Source organism: Plecotus auritus (genome assembly GCF_963455305.1).
Source record: "Plecotus auritus genome assembly, chromosome: 2".
Classification (NCBI taxonomy): Eukaryota; Metazoa; Chordata; class Mammalia; order Chiroptera; family Vespertilionidae; genus Plecotus; species Plecotus auritus.
In genome coordinates, this window is record NC_137771.1 from 168041435 (window position 1) to 168061867 (window position 20433).

General features: G+C 37.5%; 1 protein-coding gene across 1 annotated transcript in view; it reads left to right on the forward strand.

The window, feature by feature from the left end:
- Positions 1–10718: 10718 nt before the first annotated feature.
- STXBP5L (syntaxin binding protein 5L) overlaps positions 10719–20433 on the forward strand; it is a 228629-nt gene continuing 218914 nt past the window's right edge. Inside the window, 2 exon segments of the mRNA XM_080656813.1 lie at positions 10719–10885; positions 11956–12153. Of these exon segments, the coding sequence (XP_080512939.1) occupies positions 11965–12153 (189 nt within the window). The 5' untranslated portion in view covers positions 10719–10885; positions 11956–11964.

Genomic DNA, 20433 nt, shown 5'->3' on the forward strand with positions numbered 1-20433 from the left:
AAGCATGCTCTTGGTTTGGCAAAAAAAAAAAAAAAAAAAAAAAAAAAGGAAAAGAAAATCTTTCCTTCACCATAACTTCACCATTCCTCTTATAGAATGAATATCTTATGTTCATTTATAACTGTGTAGATCTTTTTTCTCTTGAATATTTTTGTCCCAAAAAACAACCATAGCTTCAAGAATCAGGATAAATAATCATAAATTTGCATGTAGAGAAGGTGAGAGGTTCCTAGGGATTCTTAATTGTCATACTGATACTAGTAAACAAACACATGTGTGAAGTTTGGGAGAATGTGGGAAGAAGGTGGGAGGCAGGGGCTGTTAGTAGGAGAAACCCCTTTTCAATTGCCATAGATGTGGGGTGAAAATGGGAAGGTATGGATAGGTGCTTATTATTATCTTGAAGATTTGATGGTAGCAGGACTAAGACCTGATTTTATTTCTCTGGTTTTACTTCTCTGCTCCCAAATATTATTTATTCCAATCCCTTTCAGCCCCTTCTATTTCACTTTCTTCTTTTCCTTTACTATCAATTTCTTAAAATAGTAATTTATAATAACTACCAATTCTTGCTCATATTTCATTTGCTCCTTAAATCCTTAGGGATCTGGAAAAAGATGACCCAGCAAAGGAGGTGAAAGATACCTCAAAGAAGTGCAAGGGAAATCAGCATAGAGCTGTGTTGAGGAAGCTAAGTGTAGAAAAAGATTCAAGAAGAGCTAAAACCAACCTTCTCAATTAATTTACCTCTTCTTTACTGAGGCACCTGGAAGAAATATTTGGCTCTTATTTCAATGCAATCACAGAGTTCTGCTTATACCATTCACATTACTCTCATAACAGTGTTTTATAATCATTTGCTGCATGTCTGTCACCCCCCACCCCACCATACTAAGTTATTATAAGCTTTTCAAGTCAGTATTACTCTCTCTCTCTCTCTCTCTCTCTCTCTCTCTCTCTCTCATCCTCTATAACATTAGCATTCTACCTAATGCAAAATAGTTACACAACAATAATATTTGTTGATTAAGTGAAGCATTTTATCTAATTTGTGGATTAATTATATATTTAAATGCAGGCCTGAAATTCTAGCAGAAAGCATGAATATCATGTACTAGTATTCATTCACTCAGCACATATTTATTGAATACCTACCATGTGCCAGACACTACTGTGAGTGCTGAGGAAATTCTCATGAACAAAATAGACAAAAATGATGTTTGCAAGCCATTTTGCAGATTATAAAAGTCACCCATTCTATTCTTGGTATGTTTTCTCTTCTCTCATCCTATATTATCAAAGCTAAGGCTTTCATTAAGCCTGGTATGCATAAAGGGAATAAGGCTTCTTCCTTATCTTTGCTTCTCATATCCTGTGGAACACCTACTTTTGTAGCTGCTACCCTTGATTTTTAAAGCCTTCTTCTTTTCCTGGACTGGGGAAATCTCTATAATAGTTGATGAATTATAAATATGATAACTACATTTTAAAATGTACAAATCATGGCATTTATTCTTATAAATTTTTTTCCTATTTATAAACTATTTTACATCAAAAGTCTTACAGTGGTATATAATTTAAGTCACAATTAATTATACATATAATGAATAACCTTCATTAAAAAGCATACAATTACATGAAGAGAAATAAAAAAATTCAGCCAAGACGTATATTAGCTAATACAATATTTGCATTGTCATTTTCATCATCTGCTGTTATTGCCCTTATACTTGTTTAAAGAACTCAGCTTGCTTAATAATTGTGTATTCTTTCCAGTTTTTTTCCAGCATTTCTTGGCAAGTCTTTGAATACCTTGTGTGGATTATCAGGAAAAATTTGACATTATCAGTGGCTGCCAATGGTTATTCCAATCTTCAAAAGTTGTTAATGTGGAAAAACTGAAACCAAAACCAACAACAAAGAACAAGCAAGCAAATAAAAACAGCAACAACTCTCTCCCATCCTGGAATTGGACAGAGAGAGACTGAGTTTACACATTTTCTTTCTGCTTGAAAGAATAATGTTTCCATGTTGAAAATCCTTAAACACATTCAACCATCTTTGATCTATGAATACATTTTTCTTTGTCCCATTTTGCTAGCCAGTTCTCATTAAGACATGATTTAAGGACACAGTGTTTATTAAACAGATAATATGAATAAGCTAATTTTCTATTTTCTATGGTTTACCATTCTGGGCCTTCCCAAGTGAACCCCACCAAGCTTATATTTTCTACAAAGATTTCCTTTCCAAAGGACTAATTATTAACCCAGTTATCTACTACCCAAAGTCAAAAATCATAACAACCAGCATTTTAGTAGTTTTCATAAAAGGGTCCTTTACTTGAGTGGTAAAATTGCATTTTTTTCTTATTATTCTTTTATGATAACCAGTATTCATATGAAACTTTAGTGCTTAAAAATAATAATAGCTAACAGATGTGGAGGGTTTTCGATGTGCCCATCAGAATGTTGAGTGCCAAAGTTCTCTCACTTAATCTTCACAAAATCCTATTAGTTTGGTAATATTATCTTCCTTTTATAGACAAGAAAATTGAAACACAGAGAAGTTAAATAACTTGTCCAAGGTCACACACAATAAGTAACAAACTCAGGTCTGTCTGAAATCAGAGTTTCCCCTCTTAAAAATACATTATTGTGCCCTGGCCAGTGTGGCTCAGTTGGTTGGAATGTCGTCCCAGTACACCGAAAGGTCACATGTTCCATATGTTCAATTCCTGGTGCAGGCACATACCCAGACTGGGGGTTGGATCCCAGTCAGGGTGTGTACAGGCAGCAACTGATCTCTCTCTCACTCTCTCTCTCTCCCTCCCTCCCTCCCTTACTCTAAGATCAATTTAAAAAAAAAAAATCCTATTATGTATCTCCCTCCCATAGGTTTGCCACTCAAATTTTTAAAACAGCATCATGGAAAACAGTGATATTTGTCAAGGAACTGAATGGTATTTGAGATGGTTTTGAAAGTTTATGAGAACAATGGTACAGAAAATTTTAAATAGAAACTATCCCAGAAAATTGAAGAAATTTGATCTCCATAATTAAAGCACATTAGACACAGACACATTGAATAACTATGCAAAACAAAGTAATGTTTGCATTAAATTAAAAAGGGGATTATGGCTAAAGACAAGAGAGTGAGAATATTAAGGAGGAAAGAATGAGGCAGAGAAATGAAATCTGTTTTTCTAACTGATGAGAGCTATAAGACGCCATAAATCACTCTGGCTGTTACTGAAAAAATACTTGTAAAATTTTTCAGCTTGGCAAAGGTTAAGCGAACAACAATGTTTTGTCAGCTCAAGCTAGCCAAGGTACTGATTGAAATGGAAAGCTTATCCTGCATGGCCAGAGAGGATCTACTTAAAGGGTTTTCTCTCACCCCAGTCTGCAATTGGGCAGGCAAGGAATCCTCATCCTTCTATTGTCATGACTCTGTTTTGGAAGTTTTGTTGATAGTAAAGCAAGGTCATGGTCGCATCCTGGATTATTCTCTAAAACTCTAGTGTACCAATTTTAGCAGAGCTAATAATTAATATGAACATTTTCAGAATCTTAACATTTTAACCTTCTGTTAGCCATTATCAAAGATTAATTCAGTAATAGTATTATTAAATTTTGTGATTGCTATCATGAAAACAAATGCATATTCCTATTTAAACTGCAATCATCATGAGTCATGGTGAATTAAAGCTTTAGAATACAAGAGGGGTTGGGTCTAAAAGGGATTGTTTCCATTTGTCTCTATATTCCAAACCCAAAAAAGACTGTCACCTCTTGGTGGTTCTAATCATCTCTAGATCAGAGTTAGAGAATCTATGATCTGTAGTCTGAATCTTGCTTTCCGCTTCACTTTGATCAACAAATACTGAGGGTTCATATCTCTAGTTAGTCTATGGTGACAAAAAAACCCAACCTACTTTTAAAGTTTTAAATATTCTTTTAAGATTTGGTTCTCTTCCTATAAAGTTATCCTTCCTTAGGTCTATATACAGGGATGGAAAAAAAGTAGGTTTACAGTTATGATACAAATAATACAATAATTAATAAATAATATAAGAACAAACTCGCATACTCACAACTGTAAATCTACTTTTGCCCACCCCTATATATTTTTCTCTACCCCTTAAACTTTCTCTCTGCCTATTTTCACTCTCAAATGACATAACATATGATAATATTATAATTTTAATTTGTTGATATAATTGAATGGATGTTTGTGTTATTACCTTTTAAAATTAGAAATTAAACATGTGAATTACTGTTTCTTTCTAACCTTAAAGTTCTATGAAAACGTTTATATTTTCTTCCTTTAAACTGAAATGACAAGCTTTACTGAAATTATATCTTTTACCTTTCCACTCAGTTTAGTTGATATGCTTATCAATTCTTATCATCTTAAAACTCTCTTTGAATTTTTTCAATATCTAAACAAAAAAAGTCAATGTAGATGGTATGGGACATTACTTTTAAAAGGTTCATTGTAACATGAGTTCTTCACAGAGACCTAAAGTCTTAAGGGGGGTATAAATTGCTACAACCTTTTAAAAATAACATTTAAAACTAACTATGAAGACATATTATTTTAACATAGCAATATCCCCTAGAAAAAAATCTGATTGAGGAGTTCCTGATTAATATTAATTAGAATATTAATCCTGAAGAATATTATAAAACTTTTAATATACAAGGCACATTTACGAAAAAAATTAAAACGTTGCCAAACATTTTATGAGTTCTCCATCATTATTTATAACTAGTGGCCCAGTGCATGGATTTGTGCACATTGAAAGGAAATTAATTAGAAGAAATATTTTAATATCTCCTGAAGAATGTACAATAAGGTCAGAAAAAAAGTTGGATGAAGACTTAGGAAGGAAAGATAATTCTTAATCTTCTTGAAAATTTTGCCAGAAACGATACAGGTGGAACCCGTTTTTCAACTGTGTCCTCTCAATAAAATTCTAATTCCTAGACTGGCAAATAATAAAGGATGGTGCTATAACTTGACTGAGGAGTCATAAGTGAATGATAAATTAGGTAGCTCAGTCCAAGACGTGGTACCTCATAGCAAGCAGATCAGAAATGTCCACACTTGCTAATGTAAATAATTGCCATCTTGGTCTTACAGTAAGCCTTGAGTCATTACCCTCCCTCTACCCAAATTCTCCTTCTAGATGTTTAATATTCCCTGACACTACAGCCTGTCTGAGCAAGTTAGTGTGGCCTTGCTATGTCTAATTAGGTATTGAATAACTTATTTCTTCTATATTAGTGGAATACTCCTCTGGGACTCTTAATATGTTTCAAAGTATGCTGAGATTTCTTGTGAGATAAGTACTTCCTATTAGCTTGCCATCCCCAAAGTTCTCTGCTTCTAGTACTCACTCCCCAACTCCAAGATTCCTTTTTAGTTCTAGTGTCCATACTCCTTAGCAGATATCCCCACCCCCTTTTAAATTCTGGTATCCAAATATTTAAATTTTATAATAATTTTATAATATCTACATAATAGAATTTCTTTGGTTTCTCCAAAGAAAGCTTACAGCATGAGGAAATAATTTTGAGATTATATGAGCCCAAATTCCTATTTCACAACCTACTAGATGTATGCTATTGGGCATATTAGTTAACCTTTCTTTGTTTCCATTTTCTCTTTCACCTGTAAAATAGAGTTATCAATAGCTACTATACATGAATGGTGTGAGGATTAAATGAGAAACTAAATGTAAAATTGTCTACACAGTCCAGTTTATTGTAGATGCTCTGCTTAAAGAATGTTAAATTTGTCATTTGCTATGGTCTGAATTGTGTTTCCGAAGAATTCATATGTTAAAGTCCTAATCCCCAGTACCTTAGAATGTGACTGTATTTGGAGATAGGACCTTTAAGAAGTGATTAAGTAAAAATGAGCCCATTAGTGTGGGCTTTAATCTTACATGACTACTGTCTTTATAAGAAGAGGAAATCTGGACACACAGAAACACAAGTATGCATATACACAAAGGAAAGACAATGTGAGGATACAGTAAGAAGGAAGTCATATGAAAGCTAAGGAGAGAGGCCTCAGAAGCCAACCCTCCTAATATTTTTATCTTGGACTTCTAGTCTCCACAACTGTGAGAAAAATTAACTTCTGCTGTTTAAGCCACCTGGGCTATAGTATTTTGTTATGGCAGCCCTAGCAAACTAATACACATATATTCAACTATTTCAGAAGAATTGATCCCCATCTTTTTCCTATTCCAGTTCCTATTTAATCCTCTAATTAGTAATAGGGAAGTGATTAAGAGCATAATCTTAGAAGTTAGCCTGAATTTGAAGACTAGGTTATCCACTTAAGTGACCTTGGGTCAACTTCTCAAATGTTTCTCAGTCTCAAATTTCCTTACTGATAAAATGAGACCACAGCTGTCTTATATAATTATAATAAGGATCAAATTAAAAGAGATGTTTATAAATTTCACCATATAGCCAGGCATATAGGAGCTAAATAACTGGTAGAACTTGTTTTATTTTATTTATATGTATTTTGTCGATTTGGCTTAGTTTTCTCCAAGCCTAATCAGTTTAGCAAATCTGTGTCGAGTACTTTCTACATTTATTTGATTTTATTTTTTAGAATGTGAAAAAACAGCTTCTATTAGTTTCATTATTGGCTTGAGTCCAAGATCACAATCTCTTAAAGTGAGTTGTAATACATGTTTTACATATATCTTAAAAAAAAAAATCTTCCCAGTGTTATAGGTTTGTTTGAATGATTTATATGATTTTGCTCCAAGAACCAAGCTTAGACTATTTTCCTTTCATGCAATTCTTCATACTTGTAATTTTAGGAAAACATCATGGCTTATCAGAAACTCCTCTCCATGAGGTATTCTCCTACTTTGCAGTAAAATGATCAAAGCTCTCTTTTATTGTTATCTGACCCAATTCTAAAGTTCCCCACATTATTTACAAGGTATATTCATGGCCTGGTCTCATTCCATATACCAGATGGTTTACATCTTATTTCTCTTTAATTTATTAAGAATGAAATTTGTTTCCATAAATATTTCATTATGCCTCTCTCAATGAGCAAGATTTCTAGGCTATAATTTACATGGTGCACTCTGTTTCTTGTTCATTTCTATCCTTTGCTTACAATTTGTGAATTGGCATCACAATATCCTCTATCTACAGGTTCTCTCTCTATGAGAATGTAATTGTTAAGATTTTTACTCCCTATCATTTATTCAGATTGTAATTATGTTAAGATTTTTCTTACTGGACACTTACTTGCATAGGGTACTCTGCTATCTATGGTGGAGGAACAAAGACATTTAAAATAGTCCTGCCCCAGCTGGTTCGGCTCAGTGGATAGAGTGTCGGCCTGCGGACTGAAGGGCCTCAGATTTGATTCTGGTTAGGGGCACCTGCCCAGGTTGCAGGCTTGATCCCCAGTATGGGGCATGTAGGAGGCAGCCGATCAATGATTCTCTCTCATCATTGATATTTCTATCTCTCTCCCCCTCTCCCTTCCTCTCTGAAATCAATAAAAATAAATAATAAATAAAATAGTCTCAAAGAGTCCACAGGGTCAGCCTTCTAATCATATTTTACTTTTTAGGCTTCTTGTATTTGTTTGTAAATGCTTATATATTCTGACTTGTTTTTTCTTTTATTCCTATTTGTTTTCCCATCTGAAAGGGTATCTACTGTCACCTCTTTTTTAACTCAAGTAGGCCAATGAACTCCCTTCAGGGTCCTCAAGCAGAATCTTTGTCAATCTGTTTTGTGTACTTTTTCATTCTCAGTTCTCCCCCAATTTTTAGAATAAAAACCACCACCTAGTTTGCTAAGATACTACCGTGTTAGTGATGGGTGGTTTAAGGGGTTTTCTTGCAAGAGTTACATTTCACTTTGCTGACTCAGGAAATCTTTTTTCATCCTCATATCAAAAGGCCAAACCACAACTTGGTATAGGCTTATTTTCATTTACTTGAAAATGAAGGAGCTACCAACAGACTTTCTGGTGAAGGGAAGGAAAATATCTAAATCCATTATTTTAGATAACAATGCCTGTTTCTCAAAGAGTTGGAACACCACCACTACCCCAACCATTTAAAGAAAAGCCAGACATAAAAAGAGGAAAGCAAATTCTGTAGCCTTAATAGGCACCCATGATTGGAGATGAAATGGGCCAGGAAAAAGAAAAGCAAAAAAAAAAAGTAAAGCGAGAGTAAAGACAAAGATACATATTGTTAGGAATCTAATAAAGTATTTGGAACCCTCCCAAAATCTAGTTAACATCAGATGTGGAATTTGTTTCCACCCTTATTTTCACCCCTCCCAAACAGGATACCATCTCATAAATCTTTTAGAATAATCATTAATAAACTGTTCAAAATCCTTTAAGTGCCAATTATATGTGAAACATTTTGCTAGCTGCTAAACAACATAGGAGAAAAATAAAATTATATGCCTGCCTTTAAGAGTTTTACCATCTAGCTGTGGCGATGGGGACTACGAGGCAGTATTGGGGTTTTTTGGGAGGTTTCAAAGAGACATTAAGTACTGAAAAATTCAAAATGAGAGGGTAAGCATTGAGGATTTGAAAAATTGGGCTTTATTCCATCCTTGCCATTTCCTTGCTAACCAACACTTGGTATAGGCTTATTTTATCTTGCTATGTTACCTTGAGCAACTCCTTTCTCTTTCCCCCTTTATCCCTCCCACCTCCACCCCCCCCCCCCCCCACACACACACACCACACACACACACAAAGGAAGAGGTCATTCTGTTATAGGCAGTTAGAAAGACATGAGCAGAGCAAGGACAAAGGTATGGAAGGTCACCAGGATGGAAAGCCCTGGGTGCCTACTAAGGGGCTCCAGCTGTGGGCAAACTATGGCCCCAGGCCAGATCCGGCCCGTTCGGCTGTTCTATCTGCCTGTGGAGCCGAAAGAGCGGAGGGTTCTCTTGCTCTCCCTTCCGCTCCTTTACTTTGAATTTATATTAGTTCACACAAACACTCCATCCATGCTTTTGTTCCAGCCCTCCGGTCCAGTTTAAGAACCCATTGTGGCCCTTGAGTCAAAAAGTTTGCCCACCCCTGGAAACTGAGAAAACAGAACCTCACCCCCAGGGTAATCTTTCCCACACCCCATCCCCGACCCCAGCATGTCGCTGGTCCTGGAGTTTAGACCCCCTGACCTTTTCCTCCCTAAAAATAACATCTAGGCCTCAGTTGTATTTCAGCTCCAGGCCCAGAAAAGCAGCCAAATCAGACAAGTGATGCCATGGCTGCCTCAGGACCAGCTGCATTTACTAATGACCCACTGCCCTGGTGAGGTCCAATCAGTGGAGATTTCGACCTTGAAAGAACACACCTAGAAAGCTGATGAATATTCACTGACGCCCTCCCCTGAGACCTCCCCTAAGATTCCCACCTGCAAGAGAAAGAGAAATACCCTCAACGCAAAGGACCCACTGCCCGCTTTCTGGTTTCTGCCAGGGGAGCACACCCACGCCATTCTCTTCTCCCGTTCTTCCCTCTAAGGGACCCCACGAGATTTGCAACCTGGGGAGCAATGGGCAGCGGCAACTGGTCCTAGGCAAATCCCCTGAACCTAGACTCTCCTGTTGCTTCTTCTGTGCCCTTCCTTGTTTCACTGTCCTAAGTGTGTTTTTACTGCGGCCAATAAATTCTTGCTTGCTTTGCTGCACTTTGTCTCTTAATTGAAATCACTCCTTCAAGAAGATAAGAACGGAGGTCTCATCTCGCTAGTAACAATTCTAGATTTCTAAAATGTAAGAATATTCGGTATAATGGTTGTTTTGCCCAGATTGAAGTGTACAGCTAGAGCCCCCTGAGCTGCCCTTTATTTTCGTAGACTAAGAAATTTACAAAATTTCCCCAATTCAGTAGGAAGTCGGGGCTTAGAACAAAATCTTTCTATCCTGAAGCTGTAAAAAAAAAAAAAAATCCTGCAACGAACAGTGCATCTTTTAAAGTGATCATTGAGACCATTTACTGTGAAGTCTTTAAAATCTTTGTACATGTGAAAATGGGGAAACGTATTATAGGGAACAAGGTGAACAATTAATTCCTTAGTTTCTGTAAAGCCATATAGTATATATACCAAAGCGCCATTGAAATACAGTTCCCTCCGGCAGACCCGTTACACGACTACACAAGTAGCAGGGCAGCGAGGGAAGCCAATAGATGAACCTGGAGAGCGGGATGAGCCTCAAAGAGGTGATAAACTGCAAAAACACTTGTCAAATTCACAATATTGTCCAGAGCCAGACCTAGGGAACACCTTCCGAAAGGCTCGGGCTCAGTGAGCCCAAGTTCGCACGCTTCCAGGCATTCTATTGACTCACACTTGCGTCCTTCAACAGGTAGCGCCAATTACAACCCCTAAAGCACGGCCGCCCAGCATACTGGCCAATACCGCTGTCAATCAAATACTTCACCTACCTTTCCAAATTCTCTCCTCCCCCTTTCATTGGCTTTTCCTTCGTCCAACCCTCAAATTTCTTCTGTGCTTTGGCACTTGGCCTCTTCGAACCTAGGATGGGAGCGGAAGCTACTCCCGCCCTTTGATGTCCGGCGCTCTCCGCCCCTTTCCTCAGGCCCGCGCGGCCCGGCAGGAGAGGGCGGGGCGAGCGAGGGGGCGGGTTGGGGGCGGGGCCTGCCTCCCACGGCGGGAGGGCGGAGCCTGCAGTGGAGCTCGCTCGCTCCGTTAGGACCTCGGAGAGCGCCGGGCGCCGCGACCGCAGGGACTGGAGACGCGGCCGGAGCCGGGCCGAAGCCTGCGAGCCCGCCTCCCTCCGCGCCCTGAGCCTCCAGGCTGGCAGGCAGCTAGTAGCGGCTGAGGAAGGTGCTTAAGTCGGGAGTCAGATAGTCATCCCTCTGGGACGCGGACGCCGCCGTCCAGCGTGGCTCCCTCACACCTGTGTGTGCGTCTGTGAGCGTGGGTGCCCGCGCGAGAATGTCTGCGCGACGGGGTCTGTGTTCGCGCGTCCGCGGGCGAGAGTCCGGAGCTCAGGCGCTCGGCCCCGGGAGGGACGGCGGGAGTCGCGGCTTTGCGCGCCCAGCTGGCAGAGGCGGGACTCGGGCCGCAGCCGTCGCCGCCGCTGCTTCACGTCCCTCAAGAGCCGCCGCTGTGCTGCGGGGAGAGCGGACTGGCGGGCAAGCGCGGTGGCGGCTGCGGGCAGAGCGGGGCACGAGGGGGGTGGAACGGGGAGAGGAGGGAGGGGTGCCCAAACGCGGGGAGGGAAGGGGGGTAGCGGAGGGAGAAGCGGGGGCAGCTGGCGCCGTCGCTCGCCCCTCCCGTTAGCTGTTGCTGTAGGTCGCCCGCAGATGGTTTGGGGTCCGGGGTGTTTGGGGTGGGGAATGGAAAAAGCACCCCCACCCCATTTCCTATTAAAAAGGGGGAGCATTGAAGACGATCCAGAAGGTGGTGTACCGGCTTCCTCTACCTCCTCCCTCCCCCCCTCAACATCATTTTTCTGAACATGAAATATTCTGAGCTGAACCCTTAGTTGGAAAGCCCGCCCTTAAGAGAGAGACAGAGACTTGGTCTGTTGGACTCCGGTTTGATTGTATAATAATGATGATATAATGCTAATGACGATGATGACACTGCCTTTTATTTTTACCCCAGTGCTGATAAAGCATAGCCACAGCTGGGAATAAAGCCCTTGAAAATTTCATGTATGAGGAGGATATGCTGTTGCTTTTGGAGTTGTGGTTTTTATTTTGAAAGATAGGCTTTTTAGAATTAAAATTTGGCAATATGTAGCCTGACTTTTTTTTTTTTAAGTCCTTTATGGCCAATTATAGTAAAATGGGTACCAGCTGCTGCCTTGACTAATGAAAAGCTAAACGCTTTTACCTGGGTATAATTCCATGAGTTAAGTCACCCTTTTCCTTTGAATTTCTCAACAGTTTTTTAAAATGAAGAAGTTTAATTTCCGAAAAGTTTTGGATGGCTTAACTGCCTCCTCCCCTGGCAGTGGTAGCAGCGGCGGCAGTAACAGTGGCGGTGGGGCTGGAAGCGGCGCCCCGCACTCAGGAGGGCCCGCAGGGCTTCTCAGAGAAGAGATTCAGGAATCCCTGACCTCAGAATATTTCCAGATTTGCAAGGTAAGTTTTGAATTGGCTTAAAGCCTGTTATTTCTTTATTTTACTGTATGAGGAAGGCAGTGACACACACACACACACACACACACACACGCGGACATTGTTGAGATGCCAGCGTCAGTCTGGTACAGAGAACTCTGTGAATAGGTCAGTTTGATTTAATAAAGGTATTCCAGGAATCAACTTAAAAAAATGGTAGTTTAAGGGGGAAATAAGCAAACATAAAAAGTAGAATTTGCAAGATAATGTTAAGGCCCACTAGTGGAGAACGTTTTTAACGTAATATTTATGTGGAAGTTGTAAATTGAAGGATAAAATCGTTATTCTGGATAGTCCTGTGATGTTATTCAGATAAACTAATTGTTATTTTATTTCACTGTTCAGTAAAATGATTAATGCTATTAAGATGTTGTTAGAGCTAAGTAGATAATAGCTAGATGAATATTCTATTTAAAAAATCTAATGGCATTGTTTTAAATTCATTGTTTAAATTCTGAATAAAAACACCTCAGAGTCTTAAACTAAACAAATAAACAAATGCCATGGGCTCAATAACTGTAGGAACTTATAATACTTTGAACTCAAAAGTAGCCTATGTTCTGGTTTAGTGGGGAAATATTTTTTGGTAAATATACTTTAATGTTGAACTTCTAATGAACCATCACAAGAGAGTTTCTGATGGGGAGAGATGAGAACTTACAAAACAAGCATTGTTAATATAGAGAGGTATTGTTACATTTTCTGAAACAAAGTGACATAATTTTTATTTTCCTTTTTTTGGGGTGTCCTAGGACCTGGCATGTGTAATTAAAAAAAGCTATTACATTACTTACATGATTTAGATAAATATAGTTTTATAAATGTGTTTGAATACATAAGAAGAAACAGTAAATTTTTTAAAATCCTCACCCAAAGATACACTTTGTTTTTGTTTTATTGATTTTAGAGAGAGGTGGAGAGAGAGTGGGAGAGAGAGAAACATTGATGTGTGAGAGAAACATCGATTAGTTGTCTTCTGTACAGGCACTGACTGGAAATCAAACCCGCTACCTTTTAGTGTGCAGGACAATGCTTCAACCCATGGAACCACCTGGCCAGGGCAGAAACAGCAAATTTTTGAAGTCACAGAAATTAAGTATTAAATTTTTTTTGTACTTTCACAAAACCTTTTAAAATTATTAAAATTAGTTTTGTAGGAAACAAATTATGTATAATGAGATAAATTTCAATTATTGTGTTAGTCTCTATTCCCAGTAGCATTATTATAAAACATTAATTCTATAGTTATTAAAATGTTGTAAATTAGTTTACATAAAAGGTAGGGTATTTATAACTAGATTAAATAAACTGATTTAATTATAGCCTACCCTGTGTACAAAATTTTGTATACTTTGTATACAAAATTTTATATAATTTTGTTCTCAATTTGAAATAATACATATTTGCTTAGATTAGGGAGGGGGTAAATAGTGGTCATGAGGTAAATATGTAAAAGAGTCCTGGAGGCCAAATTTGGACTACTAGCCAAAGGAATTATGCCCTGCTTCTCTATTTTTTATGTACTACTATTTCCATTTCAAGATTATGAAAAAAAATCCAAATTCTCTCAGTTCATGAATGTGGTAGTGATGGAGGAAGATTTTAGTAGATGAAAAATTGGCATAGAAAAGGTAGACTTCTAAAACCAAATGGAATTGGGTTGTTGAAGTTATAAAGCTTGAAGAGAAGGTTTTAAAAATATTCTGGGGAAATGAGTGAATGCAAAAGAGGAAAATAGGATTATAGACATCTTCCTATTCAGACAAGAGATAGTCATGGTGTGGTACAAAGAGCACTGGCCTTGGAATCAGAACATTTGTGTTTCATGTAAAGCTCTGCCACTTGCCAGCCATATAATTTTTTTAATGTAATTTTTATTGATTTCAGAGAGGAAGGGAGAGAGAGAGAGAGAGAGAAATATCAATGATGAGAGAGAATCATTGATTGGTTGCCTCCTGCACACCCCCTACTGGGGATTGAGCCCTCAACCCAGGCATGTGCCCTTGTCCGGAATGGAACCTTTACAGTCCCCAGGCTGACGCTCTATCCACTGAGCCAAACCAGCTAGGGCCCAGCTGTATAATCTTGCGGAAGACATTTATCTGCCTTGAGCCTTGATTTTCTCACCTGTAGTATGGTAATAAGTACTTCTGCTCTTCTCTCCTAAGAAGGTTATAAGGAAGATAAAAGGAGACAATTAGGTGAAGGCAATGTATAAATTGGAAAAGGTGATGCACTGTATATTTATAATATTGTTAACGTTTTAGTCATCTTCTTAGTGGAATGACTATCACCAGTGGGATATAATATTAGATAACAATTTTAAAAGAAATTATAAAGGATCGATAGCTATGTAAGCTAACACTAATAGTATTGAAATCTTACTGACTGGCGAAAGTACTATGACATCTTTTGATAGGAATGTAGTTAATTATAAAACCTTGTTATATGATTGTGCTTTAGGTTACCTGGACTATAATAAATATATATAAAAACGGATTAAGGAAATTCCAGAATTAGAATGGTTACTAAAATGGGGACTTCTTTTGGACTCACAGATTAAATGTGCAAAGAACATTCTATTCTGCGTACTAAACAGTTGGCACTTTCTGGGTACTTCTACCTTTTCAACGAGGTCAAAATTAAAGTATAAATCTGCTTTTTTGCAAACCATTTTCTCTGTTATCTGATTAGTTGTTAAATCCTATCTATTCTGTTTCACCATCTCTAGTACTTGTCATCCCATCATTTTTCTTGCTTGGTTTCTTGAAATTACTTTCTAACTGATCTTCTCACCTCTTGTTTTACCCTATTCTAGTTCATTTTGTTATTGTAGAGGTTATTTCTGAATTATAATGTTAATTATGTCATTTCCCTAATAAAAATTGTGTTGGTTTCCCTAGAGCAGTGATAAGTCTTATGTGAAACCCCAGTAAATAACATTTATTAAATAAATATGGTAGTTACTTGGCACATATTTAAAAGTAAATAATAATAAATTATATAATCTATGTTATATTATTATTATTATTGGTTCTTGTGTAATATTATCCATACGCAGATAGAAGGACATTTATTAACCTTAAAAAAGTAAAAATATAAAGCTACTGCTACTGTCACATCTATAAGATGTTAAAAAACAAAAAAAAATGGTAGAAGAAATTTTCGTTCAAGATCAGAAAAACAAACAGGTTAATGCATTGGTTTACTAAAATCGATATGTATGCATTTAAATGCCCATGATGTTCAGATATTTGTGAAACACATGAACTGCCTTTTACGAATTTTAATTCTATGAAACACAATTTGAAGCTATTGCTTTATACAATAAACTTCAGATTACTTATCTGTATGTAGTTCTCATTGGAAGGGGCTCGTGTTTACCTTTCCATCCTCATTTCTTTGATTCCCTAAGCATATTGCATTCCCTGAAAGCACCATCATATCTCAATGCCTTTTCTCAATCTTTTGCTTCTGACTAGAATATCTCTTCCAGCTTGAGTATAATTGAGAATTCCCAGTTACCCTTTACTTCATGGTTCAAACACCATTTCCATGAAACCAGTTCAGACAACTACTTTCCTGGAGAGAGTTAGTTTTTTCCCTTCAGTTATCCTTCTGCATATACCTGTAGAGTGAATTTAGCACCTTGTTATGATTCAAAATTTTATTTGTTACTGTCATTATACTAAAAACTCTTAGGGAGGCAAATAATATTTTGTTTCCTTATCATCATTAGGGTGCTCATTACCTAACAGGCCAGTGGTTCTTGACTGTCTAAAAGAAAGATTTCTAGCTCCACCCCTTAGAGCAGTGGTTCTCAACCTTTCTAACGCCGCGACCCTTTAATACAGTTTTTCATGTTGTGGTGACCCCAACCATAAAATTATTTTTGTTGCTACTTCATAACTGTAATTTTGCTACTGTTATGAATCGTAATGTAAATATCTGTTTTCCGATGGTCTTAGGCGATCCTGCTAGCGGTTCTCAACCTGTGAGTCGCGACCCACAGGTTGAGAACCGCTGCTGTAGAGCCTAAGACCATCGGAAAACAGATATTTACATTACGATTCATAACAGTAGCAAAATTACAGTTATGAAGTAGCAACAAAAATAATTTTATGGTTGGGGTCACCACAACATGAAAAACTGTATTAAAGGGTCGCGGCGTTAGAAAGGTTGAGAACCACTGCCTTAGAGGATCAAATATCTCTATCTCTGTTTCTGTCTCTGTCTCTATCTCTATTCATCCCTATAGTTAACTGACCAATACCTAATTAGGCTGGGAGCAGGAGAGTGTGAGTATTGTAGCTGTGACTAGTTTCAAGCATTCAATATATCAATCTGTGTTTTACAAAGAGAATGGATAAATTACAGAGCTTAATCTGTAAGATATCCCATTTGACCTTCCTAACAGTCTGATAAGAAAGGCAAGAAAAGTGTTAATATTTTTATTTTATTGATAAGACATCTGAGGCCAGAGAATTTAAGTGGTATCCTTAGCTCTCTAAGTTGGTAAGAGACATAGCTAAGTTTAACATACTATTCTTTGATTCTCAAATCCAGTACTTTTTCTGTTTCATCTTTCTTGTTTAAAAAAGACAGTGTGGTACCTGGCGGGTATGGGTCAGTGGTTGAGTGTCGACCTCTGAACCAGGAGGTCAAAGTTTGATTCCTGGTCAGGGCACATGCCCGGATTGTGGGCTTGATCCCCAGTAGGGGGTGTGCAGAAGGCAGTTGATGGAAATTCTTATCATTAATATTTCTCTCTCTCTCCCTTTCCCTTTCTCTTTATGAAATCAATAAAAACATATTTAAAAAATATAAATACAAAGGCAACATGGTACATTCCTCAGTAAACAGAAACTTTGAGAAGATAAAGACTATTTTGTTGACTCTTCCTTCAAAATACATCTAAGTACAACTATACATCTTCATTTCCACCACATCTCTTACCAGACTACTGCTCTAAGTATTTTCCCTGCTTTAACTCAGGTTACACTACTATCTCATCTAATAATAGAGAGAAAAAAAAATCACTGCTCTCTGAGGAAGAACCTTTTTAAACTTTAAATCATATCATGCAATTTTTGCCAGAACTTTTGTGGTTTTTCATTTTTCTTCAAAATAAAACCGTGAGTCCTATGCCTTATAAAGTTCTGTGATCTGGCTACTAACAAAACATTATTTTCAATTCTTTCTGTTACTTACTTCGCCAACTACATTATTACTTTTCAGATATGATTCCTGCCTAAAGTTTTTTGCATTAGCTGTTTTCTTTACATGGAACACTTCCTCCCTCCCCCTCAAATGATTATATTACTTGTCGCCTTTGTATCCTCGGTACTTAGTTCAGCTGTTAACTTCTCAGAGAGATTTTCATTGATCACTGTTCACTCACTTTATTCTCCTGATTACTTTTTCTTGATAACACTTACAGCTACCTGTTATTAAATTATGTATTTATTTGCTGCTTTTATTATAATACTAGAGGCCCGGTGCACAAAATTCATGCACTGGGGTGGGGGGAGGGTTCCTCAGTGCAGCCTGTGCCCTCTCACAGTCCAGGAGCCCTCGGGAGATGTCCTTAGTGCTGCTGTGGAGGGGGAAGAGGCTCCCACCACCACCACTGGGCTCGCCAGCTGTGAGCCTGGCTTCTGGCTGAGCAGCGCTCCCCCTGTGAGAGCGCACTGACCACCAGTGGGCAGCTCCTGCATTGAGCATCTGCCTCCTGGTGGTCACTACATGTCGTAGCGACTGGTCATTCCGCCATTCGGTAGATTTGCATATTAGCCTTTTATTATATAGGATAACTCTATGAGGGCAGGGCTTTATTGTGTTCATAACTGTCTTACCAATTCATAGAGCAGTGCCTGCCACATAGAAGACAGTCACATATTTGTTGAATGAATGAATGAATGAATGAAGAATGAATAAATGAGAGCAAGGAAACTGATAGAGCAGTGATTTTCAACTGGCATGCCATAAGAATTTTTAAAATATGTAATACCTGACTATTTAGTCAGGAGCACTGACCTCAAATTTTTTTCATTTGACAATCACCCTTAGATTGTCAAATAAAAAAATGACAACAGTAGCTGTCTGATGTGAATTAATCAATATTATACCTATTTTGATAGGTATAATTGAGATTGTGAGATTGGCAAAAAATATATATTTCTTGGTGTGCCACAGAATTTTAGTAGTTTATGTATGCCATGAGATGAACAAGGTTGAAAATTGCTGTGATAGAGTAATATGTTAAGAGCAAACTAGATATTTTTAATCCTTATCTGAGGTCATGTTCATTGATTTTTAGAGAGAGGGGTTGGGTTGGGGAGAGAGAGAGAAATACTGATGTGAAGAGAAACATTGATTGGTTGCCTCCTGCATGGGCTGGGGATCAAACCCGAAACCTAGGTATGTGCCATAACTTGAAATCGAACACACAGCCTTTTTTTTTTTTTTTTTTTTTTTAAAATATATATATATTTTATTGATATTTTACAGAGAGGAAGGGAGAGGGATAGAGAGCTAGAAACATCGATGAGAGAGAAACATCAATCAGCTGCCTCCTGTACACCTCCCACTGGGGATGTGCCCGCAACCAAGGTACATGCCCTTGACTGGAATCGAACCTGGGACCCTTCAGTCCGCAGGCCGACGCTCTATCCACTGAGCCAAACCGGTTTCGGTGAACACACAACCTTTTGATGTATGGGATGACGCTCCAACCAACTGAGCCATACTGGCCAAGATGAAAAATGTTTTTATTAAATAAATTTTATATTACATAAAAACAAGAAAACATTCAGTGAAAGAGTGTCAACACTTTAGGAACGTGGTATATAATTTTCAAAAAGATATGGAAAAGGAGATTATAGAAAGATTCATTTACATTTACTTTAGTTTTTACTGAGGAAGATAATTAGAAACATTCTTGTTTTCCAATTATCTTTTTAGGGGAACAATTCAGAAGTATTAGATAGACAGTGACAAACACATGGGATATTCTAGGGATATTCTAGCCCTAATTAACAAAATAGACAAGACTAAATGTATCACCAGAACCACATGGCATAATCCCGAAAGTTTTGAACAAACTTAAATTAGGCAATTCATTATTCATCAACACATATCTCTTTTCTCTTCTCTCTCTCTTTTTTTTATTCATCAACACTTTTAAACTGTTTTGTGGTGTTTTTATTTTTATTTTTATTTTTGATAAATGTTGGTCAGAAACAACATGTAGATAAGTAGTATAACTTCTTCAGGGAAATAAATTTGTAATGATCCTCATACTACACATAGTATCAGATATTGTCAGATAAAGATGTATAAAATCAGAAGCAGGTGTAGACTCTGAAGAGTTGGGTTTTCCAGGACCCTGAATGATGAATGGAGATTAAGTACCTAGATATCCTTGACTATCATCTCTTCAGGTTTTCTATTCACATTCTTGTAATTTTACATCATTGTACTTGGGAGGGTCTATAAATGAGATTGGCACAAGACTATTAACACAATTCCTAATTTTCCCAATTTTCATTCATTAAAAGAACTATACAAGGTTCCCTGAGATGGGTGTACTTGTCTCATTCTATACTTCTAAACTGGTAAAGTAAAAGGTAGTACAGTTGATACTTATGGATAACTTATGGATAAAATATCTGACAAGGACTTTGTGCTCCTGTTACTAAAATGAACAATAGAGGAAGGGCAACTTTAAGAAAAGTAATGGCTGCAAACCAGAAAAATTTAAAAACCAAGTAGAATTAAAATTTAAAAAATTTTAAGAACCAGGAACCAAAGCCTACTCTAGGCTTTCTACTTTGCTTATCTAAAGTCTAGGGACAGGCTTGAGTAAGGGATTATAGACTTTGCTTATCTAAAGTCTAGGGACAGGCTTGAGTAAGGGATTATTAAGGAAGTATATTTATTACTTTTTTAAGTTACCATAAAGAACAATCACATTTTCTCATGAAAAGTCTTTGGTGCAAGTATATTGTCAGTAAAATTGGGATGTTGTTCTATTTAGTATGGCAGTTCTTGTGTTCTTAAAAACAAACAGTGCTGCCATACTTGTGTATGTCTCAGTATAGAACTAATTTAAAATCTTACATAACTTTCAAATTTATCTGTAGGATTATTTTAAGTTATTAAACCAAATTCCCATTTTTTGAAGTGTAGTACATTTTTCTGCCTTCATTTGAAGATGTGCCTGTGGGGGGGAAAATCATAGGG